Source organism: Canis lupus, chromosome 20 (assembly GCF_003254725.2).
Source record: "Canis lupus dingo isolate Sandy chromosome 20, ASM325472v2, whole genome shotgun sequence".
NCBI classification, from domain to species: Eukaryota; Metazoa; Chordata; class Mammalia; order Carnivora; family Canidae; genus Canis; species Canis lupus.
In genome coordinates this window covers 47,770,963-47,781,819 of record NC_064262.1, presented here as the reverse complement: position 1 = coordinate 47,781,819, position 10,857 = coordinate 47,770,963, and the positions used below count along the sequence as shown (strand labels likewise).

The window sequence follows — 10,857 nt, the reverse complement described above, 5'->3', positions numbered from 1 at the left end:
AGGGAAATACAAATCAAAACTACAATGAGATACCACCTCACACCAGTGAGAATGGGGAAAATTAACAAGGCAGGAAACAACAAATGTTGGAGAGGATGCGGAGAAAAGGGAACCCTCATACACTGTTGGTGGGAATGTGAACTGGTGCAGCCACTCTGGAAAACTGTGTGGAGGTTCCTCAAACAGTTAAAAATATACCTGCCCTACGACCCAGCAATTGCACTGTTGGGGATTTACCCCAAAGATACAAATGCAATGAAACGCCGGGACACCTGCACCCCGATGTTTATAGCAGCAATGGCCACGATAGCCAAACTGTGGAAGGAGCCTCGGTGTCCAACGAAAGATGAATGGATAAAGAAGATGTGGTTTATGTATACAATGGAATATTACTCAGCTATTAGAAATGACAAATACCCACCATTTGCTTCAACGTGGATGGAACTGGAGGGTATTATGCTGAGTGAAGTAAGTCAGTCGGAGAAGGACAAACATTGTATGTTCTCATTCATTTGGGGAATATAAATAATAGTGAAAGGGAAAATAAGGGAAGGGAGAAGAAATGTGTGGGAAATGTCAGATAGGGAGACAGAACGTAAAGACTGCTAACTCTGGGAAACGAACTAGGGGTGGTAGAAGGGGAGGAGGCGGGGGGTGGGAGTGAATGGGTGACGGGCAATGGGTGTTATTCTGTATGTTAGTAAATTGAACACCAATAAAAAAATAAAAAATAAAAAATAAACGTTTTGAGGAACCTCAAAAAAAAAAAGAATGTAAAAAGTGAATTCCCCATTGCTAAAATATAAATGTGACTTACTTACTTAGTTTATGTATTTATTAAAGATTTATTTATTTATTTTAGAGAGAGAGCACAAGAGAGAGAGCATGCATGTGCAAGTAAGAGGGAGGACAGGGGTAGAGGGAGAAAGAATCATGAAACAGACTCCCCACTGAGCATGGATCCTGCCGAGGTGCTCAAATCTAGGACCCTAAGATCATGTCATGAACCAAAATGAAAAGTCGGCTTTTCATAGATGGCTTTTAAGATGTCGAGGAATGTTCCCTCTATCCCTACACTTTGAAGAGTTTTGATCAGGAATGGATGCTGTATTTTGTCAAATGCTTTCTCTGCATCCAATGAGAGGATCATATGGTTCTTGGTTTTTCTCTTGCTGATATGATGAATCACATTGATTGTTTTACGGGTGTTGAACCAGCCTTGTGTCCCAGGGATAACTGGTGCAGCCACTCTGGAAAACTGTGTGGAGGTTCCTCAAACAGTTAAAAATATACCTGCCCTACGACCCAGCAATTGCACTGTTGGGGATTTACCCCAAAGATACAAATGCAATGAAACGCCGGGACACCTGCACCCCGATGTTTCTAGCAGCAATGGCCACGATAGCCAAACTGTGGAAGGAGCCTCGGTGTCCAACGAAAGATGAATGGATAAAGAAGATGTGGTTTATGTATACAATGGAATATTACTCAGCTATTAGAAATGACAAATACCCACCATTTGCTTCAACATGGATGGAACTGGAGGGTATTATGCTGAGTGAAGTAAGTCAGTCGGAGAAGGACAAACATTATATGTTCTCATTCATTTGGGGAATATAAATAATAGTGAAAGGGAAAACAAGGGAAGGGAGAAGAAATGTGTGGGAAATATCAGAAAGGGAGACAGAACGTAAAGACTGCTAACTCTGGGAAACGAACTAGGGGTGGTAGAAGGGGAGGAGGGCGGGGGGTGGGAGTGAATGGGTGACGGGCACTGGGTGTTATTCTGTATGTTAGTAAATTGAACACCAATAAAAAAAAAAAAAAAAAAAAGAAAAGTCGGACCCTCAACTGGCTAAGCCACCCAAATGCCCCTTTTATGTATTTTTAAAGTAATCTCTGTGCCCAATGTGGGGCTTGAACTCATGGCCCAGAGATCAAGTGTTCCATGCTCTGCTTGCCAGGCTGGCTCAGTTGATGGAACATGTGACTCTCGGTCTCAGGATTTTGATTTTTTAGATCCACATTGGAAGTAGAGGTTACTTAAAAATAAAATCTTAAAAAAATCACTTGCCCCACTGAGACAGCCAGGTTCCCATGACATGAGAGATTTAAATATAAAATTTTTAATATAAATTCTGACCTTGAGCCCTTTGTGTTTTAGGTTTTAAAAAAAAGGAATTTATTACTAAAATTAACTTTGCCCATTCTACTTTAAATTTTTGTGTCTAAATACCAACATTCTTTTGATTTCATGCTAATTCAAACATTCACTCTTTATTTCTATCCTCTCCAAATTTCTTTCAGATTTAATTTCAACATAAAAGATGGGATTATTGAATCTGTGTCATACATACATGTGTAAGAGTGTATTTGTAGGAAGTAATGTACAAATGCACACATATATACAAGTGCATACACTCTTTACCCATTGAAGACTTCCTGGATTCACCAAATATTTCCAAATACTGTATTGATTCCTAACAACATCCACCTGACTTAGAAATAAGAAAACAGAGATTTCAGGTTGATTACATTTTTTACAATTATATAACAAACTTTAAAGCTTTTGTACAATTTCTTGAATTATACATAAGTGGATTTATGTGGTGTCTTAATTTTTGTATGATTACCTGAATTCAGAAAATTTTACATTTTAAATGTGTGTTTTCTTACGTGTCATTGCAATTCAATTCTTTGTGTAAAAGAAAAAATCCTGGGGGCACCTGGGTGACTCAGTGGTTGAGTGTCCGCCTTTGGCTCAGGTTGCGATCCCAGAGTTCTGGAATCAAGTCCCACAACAGCCTCTCCCCCCGCCCAGGGAGTCTGCTTCTCCTTCTGCCTATATCTCTGCTTCTCTCTGTGTGTCTTCCATGAATAAATACATAAAATATTTTTTTATTTTTTTATAATAAATTTATTTTTTATTGGTGTTCAATTTACCAACATACAGAATAACACCCAGTGCTCATCCCGTCCAGTGCCCACCTCAGTGCCCGTCACCCATTCACCCCCAAACCCCGCCCTCCTCCCCTTCCACCACCCCTAGTTCGTTTCCCAGAGTTAGGAGTCTTTATGTTCTGTCTCCCTTTCTGATATTTCCCACACATTTCTTCTCCCTTCCCTTATATTCCCTTTCACTGGAGGGTATTAAGCTGAGTGAAGTAAGTCAATCGGAGAAGGACAAACATTATATGTTCTCATTCATTTGGGGAATATAAATATAAATATAAAATATTTTTTAAAAAAGAGAAAAAATCTGTCAAAACTAATCAATGAATCCAACAGGATATAAAGTCAAAATACAAAAACTGGTTGCAACTTTATACACTAAAAAAAAAAACATCAGAAAAAGAAATTAAGAATCCCATTTACAACTACACCAAGAAGAATAAAACACCTAAGAATAAATTTAAACAAGGAGGCAAAACATCTGTACACTGAAAATTATAAGACACTGCTGAAAGAAATGAAAGATGACAAAAAGAAATAGAAATATATTTCATGTTGATTGGAAGAATTAATACTGTTAAATGACCATATTCCCCAAAAGCAATCTGTAGATTCAGTGTAATCCCTGTCAAAATTCCAACAGCATATTTTACAGAAATAGAACAAATGCTCCTACAAATTTTATGGAATCACAAGACCCGAATAGCCAAAGTAATCATGTGCTGGAGGCAGCACACTCCCTGATTTCAAAGTGTATTACAAGCTATGGTAACCAAAACAGTATCATGTTAGCATAAAAAGCACACAGTTAAATGGAACGAAATAGAGAGTCCAGAAATAACCCACAAATCAGTGGTTAATTAGTTTATGACAAAGAAGGCAATAATATATAAAAGGAAGGATCAGTCTCTTCAATAAATGGTCATATGCAAAAAAAATTCAATTGGACCACTATCTTACACCATAGGCAAAAATTAACTCAAAATGGATTAAAGTCTTGAATATAAGACCCAAAGCCATAAAACTCTTAGAAGAAAACATATTGGTCTTGGCGATGAGTTTTAGGATTTAACACCAAAAGCAAGAGAACAAAAGCAAAACTAAACAAGGTCTACCTCAAAGCAGATGGTTTCTTCATCAACAAAATGAAATGGCAGGGAATGTTTGCCAAATCATGTATCCAAGGGGTAAATATTCAAAATATATAAAGAACTCTTACAACTCAACAGCAACAAACAATCTGATTAAACAATGGGCAGAGGATCTGAATAGACATTTTTCCAATGAAGACATACTGATGGCCAACAGGTCCATGAAAAGATGACCAACACCACTACTCATCAGGGAAATGCAAATCAGAAGCACAATGAGATATCACCTCATACTTCTTGGAATGTTCAGTATCAAAACAACAAGAAACAGCAAGTGTTGATAAGGATGTGGAGGAAAAGGACCCTGAATACTGTTGGTGCAGTTGTAAATTGGGGCAGCCACTATGGAAAACAGTGTGGAGGTTCCTTGAAAAATTAAAAATAGAAATATTACATGATCTAGCAATTCTGCTTCTGAGCATTTATCTGAAGAAAACAAAGACAGAAATTCAAAAAGATATGCAAACCCCATTTCATTACAGCATGATTACAATAGCCAAGACATGGAAACAACCTTGATGTTTGTGAGTGGATGAATGGACAAAGAAAGGTGCTGCACTGAGTGATGTATGGATATATTGAATGCCTACATTGTACATCTGAAACTAATGTAACACCATATGTTAACTCTCCTGGAATTAAAATTATATATATATATAATTTCTAATATATATATTATAATATATATATATTACAATATTATTTAGCCATTAAAGTGAATGAAATGCTGGCATTTGTGACAGCATGGATGGAGCTTGGGGGCATTATGCTCAGTAAAATAAGTCAGACAGAGGAAGATAAAAACCATATGATTTCACGTAAGTGTGGAATCTTTAAAAACAAAACCAAGTTTGTGGATACACAGTACAGACTGGTAATAGCCTGTGCTAGGGGGTGGGGAGTGGGTGAAATGGGCAAAAGTGTCAAAAGGCACAAATTTCCAGTTATAAAATGAGCAAATCTTGGGGATATCATGTCCAGCATGGTGACGATAGTTAACAAAACTGTACTGTAGATTTGAAAGTAGCTAGGAGAAGGGATCTTGACAATTATCATCATGAAAGAAAAGTATTTTTTTTACAGATGATAACCGAACTTATTTTGATCACTTTGCAATATATAAAATATTGAATCATTCCATTGTACACCTGAAATCAATGCAATGTGAAGTCAGTTATATTTTAACGACATCATCAACAACAGCAACAACAACAATAATGACAAGGGACAGTTCATCCATAACATTGGCTCAGGGTTGAGTCACAAGTATCATGGGCCTAGGTGAGCATCCCAGGCATTCTTAGCCTATAGGATCGCTATTCATAGGCTGAGGCTTAGGAGGACAACAATAAAATCTATCTCATCAGGAAGAGCAGATAGGGAGGAAAAAGGAATGACAACAAACCCAATGTGAAAACTGATTTTGTATTTTCTTCTATGATGAAATTATATAAATGGCCTTATGCCAAGTGCAGTTTTACCCATCTGAGTTATACAAGTCATGGTTATTCTTTCAAGAAGTCTAGGGAAATTTTGGTGTGATATATGTCATTGAAAAAACACTTGAAAGGAAATCATTTTTAAGAAATCGAAGAGGTCCTGTAAAAGATATAGAAGTTTTCAAATCTTTCTGATCCAAAGTTGGGAAGAGCTGTGGGCACATATGTAAATGGCAAAGGAAAAACTGTATATATATCACACAGAGCAGAGAGCTTAGTAAATGGAGTTTTCTGAAGTTGTATAGAGAGGTTGAATTCTAAGAAATGGAAATTTCAGGAAATATGTAGAAGCAAATTCTATTTCACAGTGATCAAAAAACATGACTTTGAGCCCTGCAATCAAGGGCACTTCTTCACCACCAAGACAATGTTCTTTTTATAACTGCCCTCCTGAAAAATCTCATCAGAGCATCCTTTATATCTTTGTTCCTCAGACTGTAGATGAAGGGGTTCAGCATGGGCGTGATGACCATGTACATTACTGAGGCTACTGCACTTGCATGGGAGCTCTGGGTAACAGCAGAGCTAAGGTACACTCCCAGGACAGTGCAATAAAATAAGGAAACAACCAAGAGATGAGATACACAGGTGGAAAATGCTTTATACTTGCCCTGAGCTGATGATATTCTATGTATGGAGGAAATAATCTTGGAATATGAGCAAAGGATCCCAGCAAGGGGACCGCCAGCCAACAGCACAGCTGAAACATATATTATTGTGTCATTAAGAAAGGTATCAGAACAGGCAAGTTGGATCATCTGATGGAGTTCACAGAAAAAGTGAGGGATTTCCACCTCTGAACAGAAGGAAAGCTGCAAAACCATTAAGCTCTGTAATAAGGAATTCAGAACACTGATGATCCAGGACACCAGAACCAGCAGTCCACAGACCCGGGGATTCATGATGACCATGTAGTGCAATGGGTGACAGATGGCCACAAAACGATCATAGGCCATCACAGCCAAGAGAAAGTCATCCCAGCCTGCAAAGAGTAAGGAAAAGCAGATCTGGCTGATGCATCCTGTATATGATATAAATTTGCTCTGTGTCTGTATATTTATCAGCATCTTGGGGATGGTGGTTGAGGTGAAACAGATGTCTACAAAGGACAAGTTGGCCAGAAAGAAGTACATGGGAGTGTGGAGGTGAGAGTCAGAGCCAACAGCCAGGATAATGAGCAAGTTTCCAAACACAGTGATGAGGTACATGAAGAGGAAAAGTCCAAATATGGGGAGCTGAAGTCCTGGTTTATTTGACAATCCTAAAAGAAGAAATCTTGAAATTTGTGTATCATTTCCTGGTCCCATGTGGTGGTTGTGATGATTAGGAAATAGAAAAGATGATTAAGTTTTACAGAAATGGTCATTAGTAACATGGTAAAAATGCTATAATTAAAATGACATGTGGGGGAAAATGAGGCATACAAGCAAGTGGATGAGGTGTTATCTTTACTGGGAGTTCAGGAAGACCTAAAACAAGGTGATATTTGAAAAAGACCTCAGGGAAATCTGTAGGAGAGACACAAGTATATCTGGGGACATGTGGGCCCTAGAGGAGAAAGAGCCAGTGCAAAGACCGGAGCAAGACACTTGTTTTGGATGTCCAGGATTCAAAATAGAGCCAGTGTGATCGGGAAATGAGCAAGAGGGAGAGTGATTACAGGTGGTGTCAGGAATGTTGAGGAACAAGGTTGCCTTCCCACTGCAGCTGAGACTTCAAGACACAGGGAGTCCTTCATTCATAGTGTTCCTTGCACTTCAATAATTTGTTTCCAAGGGATCCTGTCAACAAAAATAGATCCCTTCCTTATTTCCAAGTGTTGGTTAAGATCCTGGAGTCTGTATTTTAAAGGTCCCATATTGGCACACTATGGACTCCTGGGGCTATGTGACTACCAGGCTCTTCTCAGCCCCAGCTACAATATTTAGGAAAGAAATGATACCAGTTAGGCTCTCAATATCAAATTATCATTATTATAACATGTATAGAAAAATCCTCAAATTCCAGTTGGTAAGACTTCCATGAACATATAACTTGGTGCTCTAATTTAATGACCATTTTGTCTTGCATTTAGCTAAGAATAAAAAAATTCAAAAGGAAGAGAAAAGAAAGAGGATGGAGAAAGGTCTAATGAGCCCAAATGGTTCCTGATAGATAATGATGATGAAAAAGCTTCCCTGGTTCTGGCTGCATTCCAACCCTAGATATATCCCTTTGATGACCAGAATAGCTAATAATGCTGCAAAAACCAATTTCTCCAAAGAGAAAAAGGTGATGTATTTATGGTATCAAGACAGCATAATGTATGAACATCCCCTAGAAATATGAATTAAAGGAATACATCCACAATTGACTGAAGGAAATACACAACATACAAAAATAGCAGGAATTTATCAAGATGAAATAGTGAAAGACTTTTCTAAGTGATATTAAATACAAAATCTTAGAATCCATGGATGAGTTTTGAATCCTGGATCTACAACACATGAGATGTTTGAATTTGGGAAGAAAAAACTATTCTAAAATGTTAATATTCTCACCAGAGTAGTGGGGGTGGTGGTATCCATACGGTGGTCAATGGATTGACTCCATATATGTAAAAAGTTGAGCATAGTTCCTTCCTATTAGTATATGAATGGTCTTTCTCTCTGTTCAGTCAAGTTTGTATGTGTGTGAGTGTACATACACGTGTATTTGTGTGTTTGCATGTGTACACATTCTCGGTCATAATGCAAAAGGTATATTTACTGTGGGTAGTTAAAAAAATTGGAATCCACTATAGTAAAGGAAAACAATGGTTTTAATATAAGGCCAGTGCTTGCTAATGTGATGAAAATGTATGAATGAAGAGTCCATTGGAAGACCAGGTTGCAGAGGGAAAAGGCAGTCAGCGTGGGTGCTGATGTGACATCAGACTCCAAGGAGCCCATGCTGACTCAAGCTCCTAGTCTAATTGTTATTCCTGTCCTTACTCCCAGTTTATTTGGCTACACTGATTTTTATGTTTCCTGAAGGTGGATGAGGCTGACTTCTTCTGTTACTTTCCTGGGTGTCATTCCTTCCTTTGTTATTTTGGGCTTTGGGATTTGATCTTTGTTTGACACAAAATCCAATGGGTATGTGCCAATCCTGGTTCTCTCTTCCTTGTCTGCCATGCAGAACACTTCTAAGATAATACTCTGCTAAGTCTTGCAGAGTCTTGTTCTGTGACAATATATCCCCTTTCTGTATATAATTTATCCTTGAAGACCCTGTGTAATATGAGCACTTATTTCCCTGTTCTCCATTATAACGTATGCTCCAAAGGAGTAGCAGCCTCACGTACTTTGTTCATGTCTTTGTGTTGACAATGGTACACATTTGTATAGAAGCAATAATTTTAAATGAGAGTTAATTAAATGGAGAGAATGGCAGGGGAAAAATTATGTTAAATATGGTGGATTTAAGTAATTTTCTTAAAATTAAACAATGTCTGGGAAGCCAGGTTGGCTCAGCAGTTTAGCGCCACCTTTGGCCCAGGGTGTGATCCTGGAGACCCGGGATTGAGTTCTATATCAGGCTCCCTGCATGGAGCCTACTTCTCCCTCTGCCTGTGTCTCTGCCTCTCTCTCTCTCTCTCTCTCTCTCTCTCTCATGAAAAAATAAATAACATCTTCAAAAATCTAAACAATATCTAATACTAACATCTTACAGAAAAGATATACAATAGCAACCCTCATATCAATATGGGTCACTAACTCAGGATGAAATGGCTAAAGGCTTTGAAACAAAAGACTAGGAAAGGGGATCCCTGGGTGGCGCAGCGGTTTGGCGCCTGCCATTTGGCCCAGGGCGCGATCCTGGAGACCCGGGATCGAATCCCACGTCGGGCTCCCGGTGCATGGAGCCTGCTTCTCCCTCTGCCTGTGTCTCTGCCTCTCTCCCTCTCTCTTGGTGACTATCATAAATAAATAAAAATTTAAAAAAAAAAAAAAAAAGACTAGGAAAACATTATTTTTTTTTTAATTTATTTTTTATTGGTGTTCAATTTACTAACATACAGAATAACACCCAGTGCCCGTCACCCATTCACTCCCACCCCCCGCCCTCCTCCCCTTCTACCACCCCTAGTTCGTTTCCCAGAGTTAGCAGGAAAACATTATTTTTAATACACAGTGGGAAGCAGTAGCTAATGTTATAATTTTATCATATGTAACCACAAATAGACTCAATCATGCATATGAAAGGATGCAGAGGATCTTTAGTTGAATACAAAGAACATGTTTCACATGATGACAGGAGATACTGGTTTTTTTTTTTTTAGGAGATACTGTTATTTTAAAAAACAGACCTAATTCCAAAATATAAAATGATAGAAATAAGGACAATTAGATGTGTAGTAAGGTGGCAATATGTATAAAAAGCAATTCTTACTACGAAGAATGCAGAAGAATTTCAGCATTTTAAGGCAATGAGGGAAACAGGAATGAGATCAACTGATAGATTTGATCACACAAAATACATAGGCTATCACTATTCCATCAATACGTCTATACACAATACAAGGGTTTAATGGAAAACAACAAACCTATTGAAAGTATTGCCATTCTTTTTTTTAAAGAATGGGATCAAAACACATTAAAAACACATAGATCCCAGTACATGGCAGCAAGTTACTTGCAAAAACAATTTGCATATAGGAAGTAAATGACTAACAAAGTAAAAAATATATTCATTCTCATTAGTAATAAAATCATTGCAAAGTAATGCTCCTTGGCATATCCTTACATGCATATTAAGTACATTTTCCCCCTGGTGAATACTAATGGGAGAGATGATACTGTGAAATGTATGTCTCAAAAACTAGTGTCACAAGGTAATATTTCCCTCCATGGGCCTGGATCCTTCTAATAAATACAGAACAAAGTAAATGCACCCCAGCTGAAAAATCTTGAAAAATGCTCACTCCACTTCTTCTTTTTTTTTACATTTTAAAATTTAGATTCAATTCAACATATAGTATAACACCTGGTGCTCATCTCACTCCACTTCTCACATTTCTAAGCCTAATACTCTGTTTTCCTACTGTCCTTAGCTCCAAAACTCCCTGAACTTGTTCTCATTTCACTGGAACTACTTTATGCCCTCATTCCTGCCTTTGTGTCATCCAGCTGGACTTCCATTCCTACAACATATTGTCAACAATGACGCCTATATTACTGAGTCAAATTAATGTTTCTTTTAAAAATATATTAAATAAATTATTTTTAACCTTA

The 10,857-nt window shown here is 37.9% G+C and overlaps 1 protein-coding gene across 1 annotated transcript; it reads right to left on the bottom strand.

Annotated features, from left to right (window-relative positions):
• Positions 1-5,955: 5,955 nt before the first annotated feature.
• On the bottom strand, positions 5,956-6,909 carry LOC112666882 (olfactory receptor 7A17-like). The gene has a single exon (XM_049097747.1). The coding sequence runs from the start codon at positions 6,907-6,909 to the stop codon at positions 5,956-5,958; it is 954 nt and encodes a 317-aa protein (XP_048953704.1).
• Between the last annotated feature and the right edge of the window lie 3,948 nt (positions 6,910-10,857).

Bases quoted from the DNA above. Each gene is read 5' to 3' on its own strand.
- LOC112666882 (XM_049097747.1), bottom strand. From the start codon at position 6,909: ATGGGACCAGGAAATGATACACAAATTTCAAGATTTCTTCTTTTAGGA.